The sequence below is a fragment of the Microtus ochrogaster genome, chromosome 10, assembly GCF_000317375.1.
Source record: "Microtus ochrogaster isolate Prairie Vole_2 chromosome 10, MicOch1.0, whole genome shotgun sequence".
NCBI lineage: Eukaryota > Metazoa > Chordata > Mammalia > Rodentia > Cricetidae > Microtus > Microtus ochrogaster.
The window spans coordinates 50,779,993-50,802,133 of NC_022016.1; the positions used below are offsets into that span (position 1 = coordinate 50,779,993).

General features: G+C 45.5%; 2 protein-coding genes across 3 annotated transcripts in view; both read left to right on the forward strand.

The window, feature by feature from the left end:
- The window catches only part of Lin28a (lin-28 homolog A), a 12,144-nt gene extending 8,479 nt beyond the window's left edge, over nucleotides 1-3,665 (forward strand). The window contains exons 3-4 of the mRNA XM_005353084.2: nucleotides 2,342-2,526; nucleotides 3,378-3,665. Coding sequence (XP_005353141.1) covers nucleotides 2,342-2,526; nucleotides 3,378-3,594 — 402 coding nt within the window. The 3' untranslated portion in view covers nucleotides 3,595-3,665. The remainder of the gene's footprint in view (nucleotides 1-2,341; nucleotides 2,527-3,377) is intronic.
- Nucleotides 3,666-8,425: 4,760 nt separating this feature from the next.
- The window catches only part of Dhdds (dehydrodolichyl diphosphate synthase subunit), a 28,954-nt gene continuing 15,238 nt past the window's right edge, over nucleotides 8,426-22,141 (forward strand). The window contains exons 1-6 of one of the 2 annotated variants that reach the window (XM_005353086.3): nucleotides 8,426-8,581; nucleotides 8,892-9,006; nucleotides 10,230-10,346; nucleotides 12,461-12,603; nucleotides 15,092-15,208; nucleotides 16,268-16,369. In XM_005353086.3, coding sequence (XP_005353143.1) covers nucleotides 8,944-9,006; nucleotides 10,230-10,346; nucleotides 12,461-12,603; nucleotides 15,092-15,208; nucleotides 16,268-16,369 — 542 coding nt within the window. In that variant the 5' untranslated portion in view covers nucleotides 8,426-8,581; nucleotides 8,892-8,943. The remainder of the gene's footprint in view (nucleotides 8,582-8,891; nucleotides 9,007-10,229; nucleotides 10,347-12,460; nucleotides 12,604-15,091; nucleotides 15,209-16,267; nucleotides 16,370-22,141) is intronic. The other variant, XM_005353085.3, reaches the window with a different exon arrangement.

Here is a 22,141-nt window from a genome sequence, read left to right on the forward strand (position 1 = left end):
AGTGCTGGGATTAAAGGCGTGCGCCACCACAGCTCGGCTTGCTGAGGACACTTAAGACCTCATTGAGCCTGGAGGATGGGTATGTCGCCCAAGTCTGTGCTCTTCTTCACCAACACCCTTGATGGAGGTCTGGTTTGTGTACTATCAACTAAATTAAAACAAAAGCTAGGTCGGATGCTGGTGAGGCGCAGCTTTAGCAGAGGCAGGCAGATCTCTGAGTTCAAGGACAGCCAGGGCTACACAGAGAAATCTGTTTTGAAAAACAAATCCCCCCCCCAAAAAAAAATCCCAAAAGTTAGAATGATGGAGAAATTTGTCCCCCACTTGGCTAATAGGATTTTTTTTTTCTCGCTTATTTTCCTAGAGTCCTAGTGTGAAGTATTCTACCAGCTAGAATACCAGTGGACCTTGTTAATGCTGATGGTCCTGGCTAGGTGCACAGCGGTCCCTTTGTTTCTCTGAGCTCATGTGCTTTTTCTGTGCTTGTTTGTGTGCTGGCAAGAGGGTCTCTAGATAACCATCTGTGTAGATCAGGCTGGCCTTAGATACACTGCCTCTGCTGGGATCAAAGGAATGCACTACCAAGCTTTTTTTCTCTTGGAAGTGAGAGCCACTGGCTGCTCTCTGAGCACACGCTACCATTGAGTCCTGTGTTCTAGGTGAGGGCCTTTTGACGTGATTGCACACTGAGCTGCTTACTCTAGTTCCAGCTGTGTAGAGACTGTTCTGGGAAGTGTTCCCGAACTAATACACAGTAGGGTCTGGTCTGTGATAATGGTGGCTGAGCATGGGGCTTCGGGCTCCTTTTTAAAGGAGCTGGACTCTGCAAATTGCACTAAGTCTTCATTTCAGACGTGATCATCATTCCCAATCAAGTAGTTGACTGTCTGTTTCCTTGTTGCTGGGTGTGCACACGTGGCCCCAGCTGCTCAAGAGGCAGGAGACTTTGGAGCTGACAAATCTGAGAGCAGTTTGGACAACACAGGTGTCGAAAGATAAAAATCTAATTCATTGCCATGGAATCCATGTGGAATCATGCCCCTTGGAGGCTGAGGCAGGAGAATCATGAATTTGAGGCCTGTATGAACAGCATAGTGAGACCCTGTCTCAAAAACCAGAAACCCATACTTCATTAATTCATCCAAAAATGTACCCAGATGAGGTACCAAAATGTGGCACGAACAACCAAACCTGTTGGCTTTTGTATTTTTTTAATTTGTGTATGCCCGGGTGTATATAGTACACATGCCACGTGTGGAGGTCGGAAGACCACATCTGTCCTTCGATCTCATGGGCCCAGAGACTGAGCTTACGAAATTTTCAGGCTTGGCAGCAACTGACTTTACCCACTGAACCACACCCTGCCAGCTTCCTTTTTAAAATGACCTTGAAGAAGCAGTGCAGCCCAGGCTGGTCTCCAGCAGTGCTTTCTGCCCAGGCCTCTGAGTGCTGGCATTGTGGGATGGCTAGAGGTGTACCACCATACCTGGCACACTAGTATGTGTTTAGTTTTCCCCCCCGAGTAGTAGCTTCTTGTAGATTTGTCTGATTGTATCTGACTTTTGTTTCTCTGTTTTGAGACCATGCTGTCCTTGAACCTGTCTCCCTCCAGTTTCAACCTCTCTCCTGAGCCTTGAGATTAGGACTGTGTCAATAATGCTGGCTTGCCATTCTTTTTTTTTTTTTTTTTTTTTTTTTTTTTCGAGACAGGGTTTCTCTGTAGTTTTGGAGCCTGTCCTGGCACTAGCTCTTGTAGACCAGGCTGGCCTGGCTTGCCATTCTGATTCTTACCAAATAGGTATTTAATTCTTCCAGATATATTTTGAGCTGGACAGTGGTGGGGTGGTGGTGAATGCCTCTAATCCCTGCAATTGGGAGGCAGAGGCAGGTGGATCTGAGTTAGGGTCAGCCTGCTCAACAGATGGAGTTCCAGGCCTCTTAGCTTCTCAACACATTCCTGGAATCTCTCCATGACATTCCATTTTAATCCTTGCCCTGAAACTGACATCAGTTTTCAGTAACATTTTCATGATTTCAACTTTAAAGATTACAGGAAGCCGGGCGGTGGTGGCGCACGCCTTTAATCCCAGCACTTGGCAGGCAGAGGCAGGTGGATCTCTGTGAGTTCGAGTCCAGCCTGGTCTACAAGAGCTAGTTCCAGGACAGGCTCCAAAACCACAGAGAAACCCTGTCTCGAAAAACCAAAAAAAAATAAAAAATAAAAAAATAAAGATTACAGGAATAGACAGACATATTCTCAGTCTTTTCCCCCAGATTCTTTTTTTTTTTTTTTGTTCGCAGTTTTGCCTTAACAGTAAAATCTTGCGTTTCCCTTTGCCAGAGTAAGCTGCATATGGAGGGTTTCCGAAGCCTCAAGGAGGGGGAGGCCGTAGAGTTCACCTTTAAGAAGTCGGCCAAGGGTCTGGAATCCATTCGTGTCACTGGCCCTGGTGGAGTGTTCTGTATTGGGAGTGAGCGGCGGCCGAAGGGGAAGAACACACAGAAACGAAGGTCCAAAGGAGACAGGTATGGCCCCGAAGGCGTCTTGTAGAAATTGCTCAGGACGGTGCTCCCACAGGTCCCACCTGAACCCTGTTACCAGTGAATTTAAGCTTCGGCGATGCAGTCAGTGGTTGCTTGCAACTCCCTTTGTCCTCGGGCTAGTTTCTGTTGCTAGGAGTGACGCTGCCTGTCCATACTGACTTTAGAAGCAAAGGCTACCATGAATATCTATGTGAGCGACGGTGTAAGATGTTACATATATGTTATCTACTGTTTCCTTACCAGCTCGCCAATTGCTTACTGTGTGCCTTTTTCCTATGGGGCTTAAAATCTCTTAGCTCTAAAGAGGTAATATTAATTAATTTGGCTTTAGAAACACTTAGCTTGGCGGTGATGGCGCATGCCTTTAATCCTAACAGAGGCAGGTGGATCTCTGAGTTGGAGACCAGCCTGGTCTACAAAGTGAGTTCCAAGACAGCCAGGGATATACAGAGAGACCCTGTCACCAAAGGAAAGGAAAAAAATCCTTTCCTTAGCCAGGTCTGGTGGAACATGCAGGACTTGGGAGCAGGGACAAAAAAGGACTGCCACCAGTTGAAGGGTAGGCAGGACTATATAATGAAACCTTGACCCGAAATGAAAATAAAAACTAGGGCTGAAGAGATGGTTCAGTGGGACCCAGGGGAGGGCTCATCCACCCATCAAGTTGTGTGCCACAGCTGATGTGAGTCTGAAGGTCATCGGGTAGATCTAGAAAGGGCATAATAAAGGGAAAGGTGGTTACAGTGATGAACATGGATGAAGGTGTCATCCCTTAAGGGGCTTCAAACTTCTTCCCATGTTCCCCTCACCTTTACCATTCTGTCTTGTGCCAGGTGCTATAACTGTGGTGGTCTGGACCATCATGCCAAGGAATGCAAGCTGCCGCCTCAGCCCAAGAAGTGCCACTTCTGCCAAAGCATCAACCATATGGTGGCCTCCTGTCCACTGAAGGCCCAGCAGGCCCCCACGTCTCAGGGAAAGCCTGCCTACTTCCGGGAGGAAGAGGAAGAGATCCACAGCCCTGCCCTGCTCCCAGAAGCCCAGAATTGAGGCACAGGAGCAGGGGGGCTATTCTTTTGCTATGGGGGAGTTTGAGGAGGCATCATCGGGCAGAGTGGAGAAAGTGGGGATAGGGTGGGTTGCGGGTAGCTGGCACTGCCATGTATCTCAGGCCGGGGTTCCCAGTATCACCCTGTCTTCCCTTGGTGGGGGGAAAGGGGGAGGCAATGGAAACTCCAACCATGCTTTATCTAAAGGCAAGTGAAGGTTTTTGTGGGGAACCACCCTAGAACCTGCATGCTTTTAGCTGAGGCTTTAATCCAAAATGACATGCTTTTGAAAGTGGCTGGGACAGGAAGGTTCTTTTGTAGAAGGCTGTGTGATATTTCCCTTGCCAGACAGGGTGTGAAGCAATTGTAATACCACATTAATGAACCTAACCCTCCAGCTACTACACTCTGGGAGGGACTCTCAGAGCCAGGCAAGGGTTTTTGTTTTTTTTTTTCCACATCCTGCTTACTCAACCCCTTCCTGGGGTGTGGTGCTAGGAACGGGGGGTATCTGGCAGTGGGTTGTGATGGCAGCAAAGAGGGTTGGTGATAACCTGCTGCTCTACCTCACTCCCAGCTCTTTCACTGGCCAGTGTGATTTTTAATTTATTTACTCCCTTGGGTAACTGCACCTTGGGTCCCACTTTCTCCAGGATGCTAACTGCACTATCTGTGTGCGAATGACGTATCTTGTGCGTTTTAATTTTTTTTTCTTAATATAAATAATTGGTTTGTATTTTTGTATATTTTAATCTAAGGCCCTCATTCCTGCACTGTGTTCTCAGGTACATGAGCAATCTCAGGGATAAGTCCGCAGGCAGCTCCAGGTCTGCACAGCAGGAACACTTTTTGTTTCGATCACCATGGAGACCAACCATTTGGAATGCACAGCCTATTGAACTACCTCATTTCTGCCGGTTACAGACGGCTTTTCTGCCATATAGTCCTTAAAACCTCTGTCCATCTTAAAATGTTTCGCAGGAGGCTAGGATTTTATTAAGCTGCACATGACTTGGTCTCAGATTTTGGCAAGAGATAGGAAATTAGTCTAAACAGGAAAAGCTGGTTCAGAGATCTCAAAAGGCTGGGCCAGGTGAAAGGCACAAGAGTAATTTTCCATCCCAAATCCAGCCTTCACCAGATTAGTCTACCGGGCCATACACAGCAGGGTGCGAGTATGTATGCTTGAGTTTTGGTTTTGGTTTTGTTTTCTTAATGCAAATTTATAAGGATGAGGTTTTTTTTTGTTTGTTTGTTTGATTGATTGATTTTTGGATACTTGGATTGAACCTGGGGCCTCATTTATGCTAGGATGTGTCCTGCCACTGAGTTCTGGTTAAGTTAAAACCAACATCCTTATTCCCACACTGCTTTTTAGGGGTGGGGACGTGAAACAAGGGCTCGAATCCTTAGCCTTTCCCAATCTTGGCTTCCGGAGAGACTTGAGGAGTGTGCGGGCTTCTGTTGCAAGTGTCCTGCCCTGCTGCAGTGTAATAGGGCTGGTAGCTAACGGGAGAAAAAGGGGGGTTTCGTTTACATGCTGTGAGATCACCGCAAACCTACCTCACTGTGTTGAAACGGGGCAAATGCAATAGAACACATTGGGTGGTGTGTGTGTGTGTCTGATCCTGGTTTCTCGTCGCCCCCAAATGCTGTCCCCCCTAGTTGATGTGTTCGTCTGGCTTCTGTAGGACTTCACTGTCAGAGTCGGTGACTGCTAGGCGGCCTAGCTGTGTAAATAGGATGTCGGTCTTCATGTTCTTTTGGGGTTTTATTGTTTACAAAACTTTTTGTATTGAGAGAAAAATAGCCAAAGCATCTTTGACAGAAAGTTCTGCACCAGATGACAGCATGAAGCCTAAGTGTGGGTCCTCTTCTCAATGTGAGCCTCTGGAACATGGTTTCCATATTCTCTTCCCGTCTCCCATTCTGGACGACACTCTCTGACTTTAAAACCGCTCCTATACTGCCCTCTTCTCTCTCATAAGAAAACTTAGACACATTTACTTCTTGAAGTCTGTACAACTCTTGAAAGACCCATGTAAAAATTCTGAGGAAGCCATGAACCTCACTTACCCCTAGTTCCCAAACTCAGTCAAGAATCTCGGTTGTTTATTTTGAGACAGGTTAACCTCAGATTCTTGGCTATCCTCCTGCCTTAGCCTCCTCAATGCAGGCATTGCAGGTGAGCCACTTCTCCTTGGCAAGACCATTTCTTGTTGCGACTGCCTTTGGATGAATCAAACCGACCTAGTCTATGAGAGAAGCAATTGTGGGGCCTTCCATCTAAAGACCAGAAAAGGGAAAATGAATGTATACGTCACTCAGGAACTTAATGCAGGTGCAAGAAACTTATGTCAAAGTGGCCACAAGATTGTTACTAGGAGACGTACGAATGTAACTCCATGTTTACTGCTAGAAACCAAAGCTTTGTGAGAAATCTTGAATTTATGGGAAATTCAAGGAGGGGGTGGGGAAAGTGTGTACTTGTCTGTCCTTTCCCTGATCCCTTCTCTGTCCTGAACTGCAGGAGATTGAGCCCCCTTGGGCTTTGGTGGCCCCACCACGGGGGTGTTTATTTCATGGTTGACTTTTACTGTACCCGGGTACTTATATTCCTATCGTATAATCATTTTGTAACACGTGCTGACTTTCCCTTCCCTTCTTCCTTGGGAAAATAAAGACTTATTGGTACTCAAACTGTTCTCATCAGATATTTAGGATGCTTTTCTCTCCGCATAATCCCCACCTTGGATAGGAAGGCACAGAACCATTAAGGTTTCCCCTTCCCACTTTGTTAGGGATGAATCTTGAAAGTTCAGCCCTTATAGCACCTCATTACACTGGATTTTTGTTTCTAGTTAAGGCCTCTTGTCCCTTCCTTGGAAGCTGCCACATTCAAGAGGGGATTAGAGGCCTGGCATGCATAAGAATGGAGATGCCTGTGCTACTGGCTGGGATGAAAGGCCGGGGCCAGGGCTCAGGGCATGAGACCCTAATAATACTTTGTCCTTTACTCCTCAAAGCCCTTTACAAATCCTAATTAACCCCTTGCAACACCCCAAAAAGGAAAATGCCATACAGAACTGGGGAAGTTGAGGCCAAAGGCAATTCACCGACTGTAAACCAATATTTTGAGATACAGTTTGCTACCTTTCTAATGAACGCTTAAATGTTGTCCAAAGGAGAGGAAGATTTTAACAGGAAGAGGGAGAGAAAAGAACTTGACCAGAGGAAAACCTAAGTATTAACAGAAAGTGGATTAAAGAAATCCTCGCCCTGTTAGCAGAGCAGGGGGGTTGTGACCCTTTAACTAATTGTACCAAAAGTTAAACCTAGCAACGCTAACTACTGGGCTTCAGTGAGCTAAGGGGCTTCCTGAAACACCCGTGTTATTAGCAGAAACTTCACAGCTCACAGAGGGGAGAGAATGGAAGCGTAAGACCTGGTGAATGGGTTATTCATCGCTACAGCTTTGTTTAGTTACAGCTTTCATCAGTAGGACTGAAAGGCCACATTGCTTCCTTGCCCAATGTCGGTGAGACTGCAGGGCAAGTGAGGTAAGAAGGTTCGCTGGGACCAGAAGTTCTATGACAGATGGGAGTACTGCTTGAAACAAATGCTAGTTGCATCAGATAGCCAAAGTTCAGGGAGTTTTTTGAAGTTTTGTGTTTTAACCTTTGAGAAAACAGAACTAACAACCTCTTCCAAATCTGTATCATCAGGCAATAGGTAATACTTTTGACATGTTTCCTGAAGCCCACGTTAGCCCCAATTTTGTTATGTTCAGTATCCAGAAGTCTTGCATGATTTGGTATACAGGCCATACTTTTGATCTCTTCACTTGACTATGGTCTTTCTGTTGTTTCTATTTTTCTTTAGTTTTGAGGCTGGGTTTCCTAAGGAAGCCCATGCTAGCCTCAAAGTCTAGGTCACCTAAACTGCTAATTTGCCTGCTGCCCACTGCCACCATGCTGTTTTATGCTGGGCTCGACAATGAACCCAGGACTGGTAAACTAAGCAAACACCACCTATGCTATATTCCCCAGCACAGAGGCCAGTTATCGTAAAGTAAATCTCAGTAAAGTAAATCTCATTCCGGCTTTTAAGTTCAATTAACGTGGATCTTGGCAATATAAATTACAAAACTCTGCATGTCTTAAATCAGTCCAAACAGTGACCAGAGCAAGAAACCTCTTTCTGATCAATTAATAACACTAAAAGGCGATAAGCAGAAATACGATAATACTAATAAAGACTTCTACATAGATGAGGCTGACCTGTAGCAGAGAAGACCTTGAGCTAATAATCCTGGCCTCAGCCTCCTGAGTTCTGAGTGACAGGGCGCCACCATTTTCCACTAATAGTACAATGTTAGGATGAAACTGTAGCACAGTTTTAAAAGAGGCCCACTTCAGCCCTGCACAGTTTACGTCCATAATCCCAGTAGCTGGAGACAGGCAGGAAGATTGCTGACAGCACGATGTTTGCGGCTCAACCAAAAGCACTGCGGTCGTCCACGGAGAAACTCGTTTCCGAGGTGCAGCCGCCCCCTTCCCGCAGCTAACTGCCCAGCACCCGAAGCCGCCGCGCACATTTCGTGGGCTGATCTCCAGATGCCCTCAGACGTCCTGAAGGGACGCTAACTCGCGGATCACGTGATCTCGGCTTCCCAGCCCGCTGTTTCCACGCCCCCGCGGGAGCGTGCACCACCGGTCGACTCTCCCGAGCTCCCATCCCTCCGCCTCCCAGTCCGCAGGCGCAAAGCGTGGCCCCGCCTACCGGGGGCGGAGGAGGTGTGTCCTCGCGCGAAGCGGTGACGTGTTCTTCCAGCGCCACGTCGGGAGTGGTAGAAGTAGGCTTCCCACGGAGTCCTAGGTGCAGAGTGAACGGAGAGACCCGCGGGAGGGGAAGCTGGGTGAGGAGTCGGCTGCGGACGATACTGAGGGCCACCCGGAGGAGTGATTCTAAGATCACCAAGGTAACAGGTGCGGCTGCCGATGGGTGTAGTGATTGCTTAGCCTAGAGTGAGAAATGGGTTGTAGGAGGAATTGAGGGGGAAGTTGTAGGCGCCGTGATGTGCAGGATATTTGGAAGAAATCAGTGCACAGAAGATGGAAGAGAAAACGGGAACCCCCTTGTTCCAAAGGTCTCTCGTTGATTTGTACAGGCCTGGGTGGTGAAAGAGTAGACCAGTGTTTCGGGATTCAGGTGCTGGCCTCTTACCACAGCCCAACAGAGTCCCTTTAAGTCAGGTATATAGCAAGGATGACTTCTCTCTCTTTTCATTTATTCAAGGTTATCTGGTTGGTATTTTGTTCTGGGGTGATTTCCGACATAACCAAGAGCTATGTCATGGATCAAAGAAGGAGAGCTGTCACTTTGGGAACGGTTCTGTGCCAATATCATAAAGGTAAGCAGTAGCCCAGAAGGCATGTTGACCTTTTGGATAGTTGGGTAATCTTATTAAAATTCATTATTAAATGTTAGCAATCCCCGCTGTTAAGTGGATGTTAGCAAAGAAACAAGATAATCTTAACGTAGGGCTGCGTTTCCAGTGTTTACTGTTCCGAGTGAGTGACTTAGTTTTTATTTTTAAAGGCAATCCAGGATCTCTTAATATCACTGGACAACATAGACGGTTAGATTTGGTGTTGAGAATGTCAAAAGAACTCGCTGGTAGGATGTTTACTTGGTATGCACGAGACCCTGAGTTAGGAAGAAAAGAGCGAGAACATGAATATGAACGAGAGTGAACTGATATTTGTCTTCCTAGAGCAGTATTCTCACCTGTGGGTCGTGACGATCCTTTCGCATGGGGCTACATCTCAGATATTCTGCATACCAGATATCTGCATTATGATTCATAGCAGTAGCAAATTATGGTGGTGAAGTAGTAATGGAAATGATTTTATGGTTGGGGGTCACCACAACATGAGGAACTGTATTAAAGGGTCACAGCATTAGGAAGGTTGAGAAACTTCATCAACTTTACCTTATACTATCTATGGTGTTACTCTGTTGATGGTTAAGATCACACACCTTTAATCCCAGCACTTGGGAGGTAGAGGCAGGCAGATCTCTGTGAGTTTGAGGCCAGTCCGGCCCACAAAGTGAGCTCCAGGACAGCCAGGGCTGTAACACAGAGAAATCCTGTCTTGGGAAGAAAAAAAAAGGTTAATAGGGAGGATGAAAATGACCAAAGTATAACATATCTAACACGCATGGATGGAAAAGTTATAGTGAACTGCTTTATTTTGTACTATTGAAAAACAAAAGTATACCGAGTTCTCTTTCTCAGAGGTTTTATCTCAAAGTATGTTAATGATATTTATTGAGTGTGTGTGTGTGTGTGTGTGTGCATGTGCATGTTGTTTGGAGGCACATATATGCCACAACACACATGTGGAGGTCAGAGAAGAACTTGTAGTAGTCATTTTTTTTCTCCTAGTATGTGCACTGGTCCTGGGTCTCAAACTCAGGTTGCTGGGCTGGGCAGGAAGCACCTTCACCCACTGAGTTATCTTGCCAGCCCAGGGATTTTATCTGATTGTTCAAACCTATTAGTTCAGAATGTACTGTCCCCTTTTATCCCAAAGAGAATGAAATTGGCTCATTGTTTGTCTTATTCTATAGGCTGGCCCAGTGCCCAAACATATTGCATTCATAATGGATGGAAACCGTCGCTACGCCAAGAAGTGCCAGGTGAAACGGCAGGAGGGCCACTCTCAGGGCTTCAACAAGCTTGCTGAGGTGGGTGTGGGCAGCAGAACCGGAGGTGAATGATTTGCACTAGATGGAGTTGGAAATGAAACTGAGGTGCTGTGGTTTAAGTACTTTTGATTTTCGTTTTGCTGTATTGTTTGTTTGCCAGCCAAGAGTCTCGTACTGGCATTAACAAACTGTCGTCCTCACAGAATATTAGAGTTAATAACACACATCGGCCTTTTCCAATCTTTAGTTTTACTGTCTTGTTTTATTGTGTGTCTTGTCTGGGTTACTATTAAATGTCTTAATATTTATATAATTGATGGGTCAGCAGGGAAGGGTGCAGGCCACCAAGTCTGACCTTGGTTCATTCCCTGGAACACTTGTAAAAGGAGCAACCCGACTCTGGCAACCTATTTTCTAACCGTCATAGACATTTTGTGTTCGGCATGACCTGACACACACACATGCACAAATGTCAGAGTCACCTTTTCTAATCTAATTGCATACATCACTCTGATGACTTTACACCTGTCAGGCTTTTGGATTTTTGTTTTTCCCCTTTCTACCTATATCCTAGTGACAGAAATTTGTTTGCTTGCTTATTTATTTTTGAGGGTTTTTCTGTGTAGTCCTGGCTGGCTTGAAACTTCCTCTGTAGACCAAGCTGCCCCAAACTCACAGATATCTGCCTGCCTCTGGCTCCTGCGTTCTGAGATTAAAGCATGAGACATCACAAGTGGTGATATTTATTTTAGAGACAGTGTCTTATATAGCCAGGCACCCTCAAAATCTGTAACCAAAGACAATATTGATCCCCTGCTCTAGAAGTGCTAGGATTACAGGCATGGTGCAACTGCTTCTGACTTTCATATTGTGCTGGCATTGAACCCAGGTTTTGTCACCAGCTGACCTGCCTCCTCAACAGTCGTTTATTTATTTATTTCGACTTTTAAGAACTTTAGCCAGGTCAGGTGGTGATGGTGCATGCTTTTAATCCCAGCCCTTGAGGGAGGCAGAGATAGGTGGATCTCTGTGAGTTTGAGGACAGCCAAGACTATTACACAGAGAAGCCCTGTCTCAAAAAAAAAAAAGAAAAGAAATCAACACCAAAGTGAGCACCTCCCTATGTATCCATGCTGGACTTGCACTCAGGGTCCTCTTTTTTTTTTTTTGGATTTTTAGAGACAGGGTTTCTCCGTAGCTTTTGGTTCCTGTCCTGGAACTAGCTCTTGTAGACCAGGCTGGCCTCGAACTCACAGAGATCCGCCTGCCTCTGCCTCCCGAGTGCTGGGATTAAAGGCGTGCACCACCACCACCCGGCCCAGACGTGGTTCGGCTTTCAGAGCTGACTGATATGCGTGTATACAATAGGTGACAGCTATGGTCTGCTTGCAGATGGTCATCTGGAAAGTGAAACACAGAATGGCCTTTGCCATTGTACCTGGCGTTCCAGCCTCGGGCTGCAGCATCAAGACGTTCCGTTCGTTCTGTTCTGGGCAGTAATCCCTCACTTTTGTATTCTGTCCTGGCCGTCCTGTCAGGATGATTTTGTAATCCCTTTCCACAGAGAGAGAAGCCTAGACCCAGGAAGGCCTGCAGTTGTGAGTCCACGATGGAATTGCTGGGTAGAACTTTATGTTCTTGCTGAAGAGTGCTTTGGGATAAAATGCAGATCAGTTTTTTGTTTCCTGTAGCCCAGGGTGGCCTCAAGGTGAATAGGTAGCCCAGGCTGCGCTTAAACTCATGATCCTCCTGTCCTCACCTCCCAGATGCTCAGATTGTAAGTGTTCACCTGCATGCCTGGAGTGATCTCTTATTTATTTATTTATTTATTTATTTATTTATTTATTTATTTATTTATTTATTTATTTAGCGGCAGGATCTTATTACGTAGGCTAGCTTTGATCCTTCTGCCCCAGCTTCTCAAATACTGGGATAATAGAACTGAGCCACCATAGGCAGCCTCAGGCTTTTCAGTTTCTTGAATGGTGACTTTCTTCCTAGTTGGTTTGTTATTCTAACATAAGTACTGACGTTGCCCTTACTTTACTTGTCGGGGAAGAGACAAATCTTTGTTGCAACCATTCTCAGGGTGGAAGCGTTGCTTACTTCTTCCCATTCCTCCCGAGTCCTAACTCTTTACCTTTTCCCCTCAGACTCTGCGCTGGTGTTTGAACCTGGGCATCCTAGAAGTGACTGTCTATGCATTCAGCATTGAGAACTTCAAACGTTCCCAGAGTGAGGTTGACGGGCTACTGGATCTAGCCCGACAGAAGTTCAGTTGCTTGATGGAAGAACAGTAAGCTGCTGTCCATATTGAAAATGTCTCCTTCCGCCACCTCTGAGCCCTCCCCCCAAGCATTCAGGAGGATGACAACCAAGGTTGTCCACGTGCACATACAGGAAAAACAGAACTATTACTAGTCTGTGCTTATTGTTGGGACATTAAATCCTTGTGTAAAGAAGAGAGGGCCTTGTAGGTGGCCACAGAAAGTTAGTGACAGAGCCCAGCTGGGAACCCAGTCCTGGCTCCTCCGGGGCCTTTGCAGTTCCTCAGTAAACCTCAAGGACTTCTTTGCCTCTGTTCTCTGGGGATGAGCATTCCTGTGCCCTTCTTTTCACTTTACCAGCCAGTGGGGACAATAGTACAGCTGCTTATCTCCAGTTTACAGGTAGGGGGAGATTGAGAGACACATAGGGGTTGAACTCAGAGAAGCCAGGATCATCAAAAGTGGGGTACTTTAATTGAAATCTATGTCTTTTCAGATTTTGCTTTGATTAGACTGTACATGTTTTTTTAAAGGTTTATTTGATTATTATATGTATACATACATACACACACACACACACACACACACACACACACACACACATATATCCACATATATGCCTACATGCCAGAAGAGGGCACCAGGTCTCATTATAGATGGTTGTGAACCACCTTTTGGTTGCTCTTAGCTGCTGAGCCATCTCTCCAGCCCCCATATTGATCTTTTATAATCTAGTACAGCCTCAAAAATAGGTAAATGGTTCTTGTTTCACAGACTTTGACAAAATGTGGTTGAAGGTTATACAGGGCAAATGGGCCATGAACGTGGCCTTTGATCTGGGTCACATCCTTCAGGACCCGCCATGGCTCCTACCCCACACTAATAAGCTTGTGCTTCGCAAACATAAAGCATACAAACCAGTGTTATAGGCCCATCATAGATCAATAGAGGGCACCAGGTCCTATTGTCCTGGGACTTGGGAGAGTTAGGTTTGTCCCCAATTACAGGACATGAAACTGCCAGATGAGGCTATTCCCTCATACTAGGGAGGTTCTGCTTACAGGCATAGCCAGCAAGATTCTGTCAAGCTGGGGTCAGTACTATTTAGCAAAGAAAAGGCTCCCACTATCAGATTAAACAGTCGCTGGCCTGTATTAGAGCTTGCCAGCAATGAAGCAGGTATAGCAGAATGGTTTTAGCACGAAGAGTGGGGCCCAGGGCCCTGGCAAGGGGGGCTACCTCCGCAGGGGCTCACTGGCCCTGGTCAGGTAATACCGGGTTGGGCCCTAGTACTATGGTCATTGGAGGTGTTACAACTCACAGGGTGAACAGCATCCCTATGTCTTTCCTTCCTGTATCATACAACCATAAACCCCAAGTATTGCCTGTTAACCGGTTAGCTCTCTTTTTTTTCTCAGTGAAAGTGATTGTGATTTCAGATTTTTCTGGTGTGGTACGAGCGAAAGAGACTAAGTCCTTTTTGTTAACCATCAAGCAGGAGACATTGGCATTGGTTTTATATCCCCAGGTATAAACATCAGGGCAAAGATCAGCAAGCCTGGCAGAATCAGGCCTCCTTGAGAGGATTTTAGATATGCTGAAATTTTCATTTGGAAGGTCCTGGGTCTTTGTGGATGTGCAGGCTTGACGTGAGACGCATGGATCCAGCCTGCAATACCGTCCACTTTGAGGGCAATAGGTGTAGGGTCCCTTCCAGCGAAGTTCAAGGTTCTGGGACCGGTGTCTCCAAACATATACAGAATCGCCAACCTGGAACAGGTGTGAGATTTCCGGGTGCCCTGGCTGGTGTTGGGAGGTGCTGGCAGAGAAGCAGGGAGAGTAGCTTAGTCCAGCGGGCAGCAGCAGGGATAGTTAGGGCCCCTTTAGGGAGGGTCTAGTCTGGCCAGCAGCAACAGGCTCTGGTCAGATAAATACCATTTTATGTCCCAAGTCCTTCCCGACACCCATGGAGACAGTCCCGCTGCTCGCCCCTGGGAGCTTATGGCATTGGGAGTGAGAGGCCGTGCAGCTGAGTCACTGTGGGAACGACGCTGTGAATGGTCAGTGTGCAGGCTCTTAAGTGGAGCCCCAGGTTTAGACCTGGCCTTGCTTCCATCCAGATTTCTGAACAGTTTGTCTTCTGGGCCTCAGTTTCCTTGTCTGTGAAGGGGACATAGAGTGTGTACTTCCAAGTCTGGTGCAGGGATTGAAATAGAGTATTTCGACCATCATTTAACACAACAAAATATGCACTCTCTGCTGTCATTATTATCTTACTTCACTAGAATATAACATGTTTGTATTATTAAGGCAGACAGATCTGGTTCAAGCCAGATGCGACATGAGAAGTTGCCTTGGACAGTCTCTGTTAGAGTCTCCGGGCTATGCTGACTGACTGTCAGAGTGTTGACACAGTTCTGAAATGATCCTCGTAACAGTGCCTGGCATGGCAAGCACTCAGAAGCTCCTGCTCGTCAGTGCTGTGTCACAGTGCCGCCTCTTCCCTCTTCTTATCAGGGAGAAGCTAAAGAAGTATGGGGTTTGTATCCGTGTCTTAGGCGATCTGCACTTGTTGCCCTTGGACCTCCAGGAGAAGATTGCACAGGCTGTCCAGGCTACTAAGAGCTACAACAAGTAAGTTCAGGCTGTCCCTTAAAGATGGCGCCCAGAGCCTCCTCAGTCTGTGCTGGGCATGAAGTCCAGCCAGGGGGTCAGTAGTTTGGGACGCTGCTTACCCTGAGGAAGAGACAGCTGCCTTAACATTTACCCACACACAAACCTAGTTCCTCATCCCATGCCCCCCCCCCAGCTGTGTGTGCACATCTGGGGAGGAGACAGCTGCCATACCATTGACCATGCACAAACCCAGTTCCTCATCACTTCTCCCCATGTGTGCACGTACAGACACACCACACATTCTTTAGTGTGACAAGAGTTGGGATAGCTATAGGCCAGGTGTGGTTTTACATCCCCTAATCCCACCACTCAATAGGCAGGAACAGGGATGGCTCTGTGGGTTTAAGGCAACCTGGACAACATGGAGAGACCCTGCCTCAAAAAAGAAATCCAATGGCTTAATTCTTGTCTCTATGTTTTTTAAGAATCTTATGTTATTTGTTTGGTTTTTCAAGACAGGGTTCTCTGGAGCTCTGGTTGTCCTGGAGCTCGCTCTGTAGACCATGCTGGCCTCAAACTCAAGAGATCCGCCTGCCTCTGTCTCTCAAATGCTGGAATCAAAGGCATGCGCCACCACCACCCAGCTCAAGAATCTTTTCTGTCTCGCTCTTTGACCCATTAACAAATTTAGAGGACAGAATTCAGCAATCCGTACAGCATTGTGCGTGGCTTTGAAATAATACTGTTTGCAGTGATTATATTTTATATTCAGTCTTGCTACCCTTTGATTATGCTAATATCACAGTAAATTTCTGTTCTTTGAGCTGCTTGTCAGTAGAGGGGGAGACGGTTAGAAAGGCAAAGAAAGCTCATTTGGTTTTGATCTAATTAAATGAAGAACATGTTTATTCCAAGAGCTCTTAGAAATCATAAAACAACCACACAATCTCACCCTTCAAAAATATTCTGCGAATATGAAGTGCCAGTGTCCTTCCAGGGAATGGCTGCTCCGGAATCAGACTGTGGCTATGAGACCCTGTCCCTGTTTGGTGAACTGTTCTCTTCTGCCGTCCTCAGGTGTTTCCTCAATGTCTGCTTTGCATACACATCCCGTCATGAGATCACCAACGCTGTGAGAGAGATGGCTTGGGGAGTGGAGCAAGGTCTCCTGGAACCCAGGTATCTGGGGTATCTTTCCTGGTAGCTGATAGGAAAGCTGGGGTCCACTAAATTTTAAAACCTTTTCTGAGCCATGTACCTGGCCAGAGCTCAAATCAGGGGTATGTATGGAAAGATTTAGGAGATTTTCCCCAAATAGTGGTTAGGGTCTTCTAAGTACACACAACAACCAACTGAAACATACCAACAACCCACTGAAAAACAGCAGAGCAGCTGCCAAGGCCATCCAGTCCAGTAAGAAGTGACACCCTCCTCCTCGCCCTTGTTAACACTTTCCCAGTCATTCTTTTTTTGGTTTTTCGAGACAGGGTTTCTCTGTGGCTTTGGAGCCTGTCCTGGAACTAGCTCTTGTAGACCAGGCTGGTCTCGAACTCACAGAGATCCGCCTGCCTCTGCCTCCCGAGTGCTGGGATTAAAGGCGTGCGCCACCACCGCCCGGCTCCAGTCATTCTTTTGTGTGCTTTGTCGGAAGAGAATCTTTTAGACTTCTCATATTACAGTTTCATAACACGGGATTAAGATATTGTGAAGCGTGGGTAGAGGGAGAAAGAAAGGGAATTTTGTTTGTTTGTTTGTTTGTTTTTATTTTTCAAGACAATTTCTTTGTGTATCTTTGGAGTCTGTCCTGGAACTCACTCTGTAGACTAGGCTGGCCTTGAACTCGCAGAGATCCTCCTATCTCTGCCTCCAGAGTGCTGGGACTAAAGGAGTGTGCCACCACCACCTGGCTAGGAAAGGAAATTTTTAATCATTACCAGCATAATGGAATCCTAATTATTAAGGCTTGGAGTAATAGAGGAATTTTTGAAGCCATCTGTCTATTTGGCCTGTCTAATGTTGTTTCTGATAATATTAGTAAATTAGTAATAGTGACAGTAAAATAAATGGTAGCAGAAATGTTGAGGTAATGTGTCATGTTCTCTGTTTACTGTGAGACAGTCCAGCCTTTTTTATTTGTTTGTTTGTTTGTTTGTTTTTTGTTTTTAAAGACATGGTTTCTCTGAGTAGCCTTTGCTGTCCTGGAACTCACTTTGTAGACCAGGCTGGCCTGAACCGACAGAAATCCACCTGCTTCTGTTTCCCAAATTCTGGGGTTAAAGGTGTGTGCCACCACCACCCAGAGGTCCTTTTATTTTATTTATTTATTTTATTTATATTTATTTATTTATTATGTATGCAATATTCTTTTCGTGTGTATGCCTGCAGGTCAGAAGAGGGCACCAGACCCCATTACAGATGGCTGTGAGCCACCATGTGGTTGCTGGGAATTAAACTCAGGATCTTTGGAAGAGCAGGCAATGCTCTTAACCTCTGAGCCATCTCTCCAGCCCCCCCTTTTATTTTATTGACGTGAAAACTGTGAGTAGGGTATCCGAGGTCAGCACCGACCTCCAGTCATTGTCTTTTATATTTATTATGTGAGCTCTTGGGATGCAGGCAATTTTCTGATTTCTTTTTCTAGTATAATATGATTGGCTGGAAACTAAAGTCATGGAGTTGGGCTGGGCCTATAATCCTGTTGACTTAGAGAGGCTCGCAAGTTGACAGCCTAAGAGCAGAGCTCCTGGGAGGCTGGGTCTTGTTTGTGGGGCACTTGCTTGGTAGGTGGGCGACCTTGGGCTTGGTCATGTGAACAAACAAGAAGACCGTTCTCCCTTTTTTATTTTATTTTATTTTATTTTATTTTGTTTTGTTTGTCCTTTTTTAACGAAATGACTAATGTTTAGCCAGAGGGTACCCTCAGAGTCCAGAGTATCGGATCCCCTGGAGCTGGAGCTGCCTGTGGTGCTGGAAACTGAGCTCAGTTGTCTGGCAGAGTAGCAGTCCTTACCACTGTTAAGGTCAAGACACCTTGTTAGTAGCCACACCTTAAGTCAAGCCTCAATAACCTTGAAGGAGCAAGACTAGGCCTGAACTCTGATCTTTAGACAAGGTGGGCTCCCACATTGACCCATGGAGTTTAACAGTGTGCTTAGGAACCCTAGACAGGATCCCATTTAAGGAACAGCCAAGTTTGGTTCTGGGCTTGTCACACAGCGAAGGTGTTGGATCAGTGGTCCAGGGGGGTAAGGACCAGAGGTACTCCAGCAGGAAGGTTGATGGGGTGCGGAGCGGAAGAGGGAGCTAGAAAGTCTGTGTGAGTAGAAGGCCAAGGGTGGAGTTCTGAGAAACTGTAGGACAGATTGGCACTTAGAAGAAAAATGGGCAGTCTGTGTTACAGAACCCAGAAGATAAAATTTGTTGGTAGAGATTGAGAAGGAGGTGGGCACAGGTCGGCGTGCCAGTGCTAATTAGGTTGTAGATTAGAGATTGGCTGGTGGGGGAACTGAGGCGTTGGCTAAGTGGGTGGGTCTAGGAGGCAGTCAAGCTGTTCGGGCAGGAGAGGGACACATAGTAGTGGGGATATGTTTGACCCTAGCATGCGCAAGTTCCTGGGTTCAATTTCTAGTACTGCCTAGCCTCAGAGAGACAGAGAAAACATGAGAACATGCATATGTAGATGCAAGTGATTGGTGATTAGCTTAGGAGTAATTTCATAGTTCATTATATTATGTTTAGGATTCATGGTTTGACTAGTCTTATATGTATAAAATAATAATTGAAGTGATAGTGGAAAATATCTATGCTAGAAGGAAAACTCTAACTTAGCAGGCCGATTTAATACGTATTTGCTCCTGGGAACTCTGATCTGACCCCGGGACAGCTTTAACCTCACCCTGTGCTTCAGTGTCCACTGTCTTGCGTCTTGCCCACCTCCCAGGAAGTGTTTCCTAACCGTCTTCCGGACTCCAGCATTTTGTAATCTGCCTCTATGGGGCTGTCGTGTTACCGGGTAGATAGAATCACCAGGGTTGAGACCAAAGTCTCAGCCCAGTACCTTCTGCAGCTCGATTCTCAGCTTATACTGAGCTCACTAGGGCCTAGGCTGTACTCTGTACTCCAAATTGAGACAAGTCTCCTTTTATATCAGCGTTATAGAATGGGGTTAAACCAAATAGCTAGATTTTCTGTTCTCTTGGTACTAGTAGCTGTTATCCAACTCCTTTTTTCTTTAGGATAAAGACCTTTTATTTGTTTATTTATTTTTAAGAAAGAAAATTAACAGGTGGTAGCTGGTAGTGGCATACACCTTTAATCTCAGCACTTGGGAGGCAGAAGCAGGTGGATCTCTGAATTTAAAGCCAGCCTGGTCTACAAAGTGAGTTCCAGAACAGCTAGGGCACACAGAGAAATCCTATCTCAGAAAACAAAGAACAAAACAAAACAAATTTCCTAGTTGTTTGTTAGTTTGGGATTAGAGAAGAAGGAATAAAGGTTGACCCTCAGGGCTGCTCAGTAAACTGTTAGGGAGTTACTTCGAATAGGCTGCTTGGCCTCCTGGTCCTCTGTCCTCTGTGTGAAGTAATAATGTGACTGTTTACTGAGTAAGCGCGAGGGCCATTTGAATTTTCTGTGTTTTTGTTTTTGTTTTTTGTTATTTATTTGGTTTTTCAAGGCAGAGTTTCTCTGTGTAACAGCCCTGGCTGTCCTGGACCTCACTCTGTAGACCAGGATGGCCTCGAACTCAGATATCCACCTGCCTCTGCCTCCCAAGTGCTGGGATTAAAGGCGTGCGCCACCATCTGGCATTGTTCCAGTTTTAAAATAAGTACCCTCTCCAAAGCCGCAGAGAAACCCTGTCTCGAAAAACCAATAAATAAATAAATAAATAAATAAATAAATAAATAAATAAATAGATAAATAAATAGTACCCTTCAGAAAGCACCGCCTAAATTCTTGATCCTCCTGCTCCAGTCTCCTGAATACTGAAGCTATAGGCATTTCTGTCATACTCTGCTCAGATACTGTTATTCCCTAGATTCTAGAATGGATATATTGTTTTTATCTTATTTATCTGTTTAATTTATGTGTTTTCTGCATGCCACAGTGCATGAGTGAAGGTCAGGACAGCCTCCAGGTGTGGCTCCTCACCTCTCCACCTTACTGGAGATGGGGTCTCTGCTGCTGTGTCTACCTCTCCCCATACAGACACTTGATTTACTGTATCTGGTTTTTACAGGATCTGGAGAGCCAACCTCCAGTCATCAGCAACAATTTCACATACTGAGCCATCTTCCTAGCCCTTATCTTCATTTTAAAGATGAGAGCATAAAAGCAGAAAGAGTACTTTTTCTAAATTTACATGGTTGGCACACCTGCCTTGTGATCTTTCAGTTTGGTGTAATGACTGTCTTATAGGAAGGCTGAAGTGGACACAGGAATCTAACTATGAAAGCAGCTGACAGGCTGGAGGGATGATTCTAATTTCTCATTATTACAAATGGTGAAATCCAGCCAGCATGGTAACGCACGCCTTTACCCAGCATTCCTTAGGCAGAGGCAGACAGATCTCTGCGAGTTTCAGGACAGCCAGGGCTACACAGAGAAGCCCCGTCAAACAACAAAACAAAAACAAATGGTAAAATCCTTGAGCTTAACTGTTGTCTGCATCTTCATCTCCTCCTCTGGAGCTGGGGCTAGAGATGCCTGTTCACATTGTTGTTACCAGGGTTGACAGGATTGCTTGTTTTGTTTTTCGTCTTCCTAGTGCTGGGGGTCAAATCTAGAACCTTAAATATGCTAGATAAGTGTTCACCATTCCAACCCTCACGTCTGTTTTATTTTGGTGAATACAGACAGTTTGGGGATGGATTGTCTTAACTGTAATCTACAGATGCTTGGTTTCCAGTTGGTCAGTTTTATCTTTGCCCTCGCGTTCCCTCCTTTCCTATGTAAATTCTGTCCATAGCTTTGAAGCAGGTAGCAGCAACCTGTGAGCGACTTAAAACTCAGATTCTGAGTGGATATCCAAAGTCACACAACCAGGCAATGAGGCTAGAAATAATGTTATTACTATTTCTTATTTGTTTAGGCCCTTTTTAGTTCCAAGGTACGCTCAGGTCATTTCATTTGACTGTCAGCTGAGCAATCATGTGGATTATTCAGGTCTTAATACCTTGCTTAGGGTGTTAGCATTGTAGTCAAGACAACAGTATGTGATTGCCAGGGCAATCTGAACCTACGACCCTTTTTTTTTTTTTTTAAGTTAAGAAATATATTTGTTCCCAACTTAATACAACTGATGAGTGAGGCTTACCTAAACAGAGCTAGGTTCATATATGCAAATGTAACCACCACAAAAAGACTTTGAGAATTTTCAGCAGCTGATGTACATTGCTACCTGAATAAACTCTGGCTATATAAGAAGGTAGCATGTCTCCATGGGCATGAAGGTGGGAATCTACTTTTACCTTTGGTACTTTTCTCCCAAGCAATCATATACTAAGAATGGTCCCATGGTTAGTGGTTGTAGAGTAAACCCTCTGTAACAGAGTCCTGCCCTGCCATGCCAGAGTGATAACAAGCTACGTTAGCTAGCCATAACCCCGCTCTGTCATTCTTGGCTTAGCTCCCAGCCCCTAGTTCACCCTTTGTGTTACAGATATCTTTTGATGCCCTATGGGAATCTTGTCTGAGAGTTTCCTATGGATACAAAGCCTATGCAAACTTGGTTAAGGGGAAAACCACCCAGGACCCTTTCTTATTGCCTAGTCATAAGTAAATATTGTTTGCTGTGTGATAATACAGAAAATGCATTTTCCTCTGTGGCTTGAAAAAAAATATAGCTGATACAAACACCTCTTAGGGTAAAAAAAAGAAAAGAAAAGAAAAAATATAGTACAAAGCACCCAACTAATAAGTATGCTTCTTCTGTTTGTTTGTTTGTTTTGG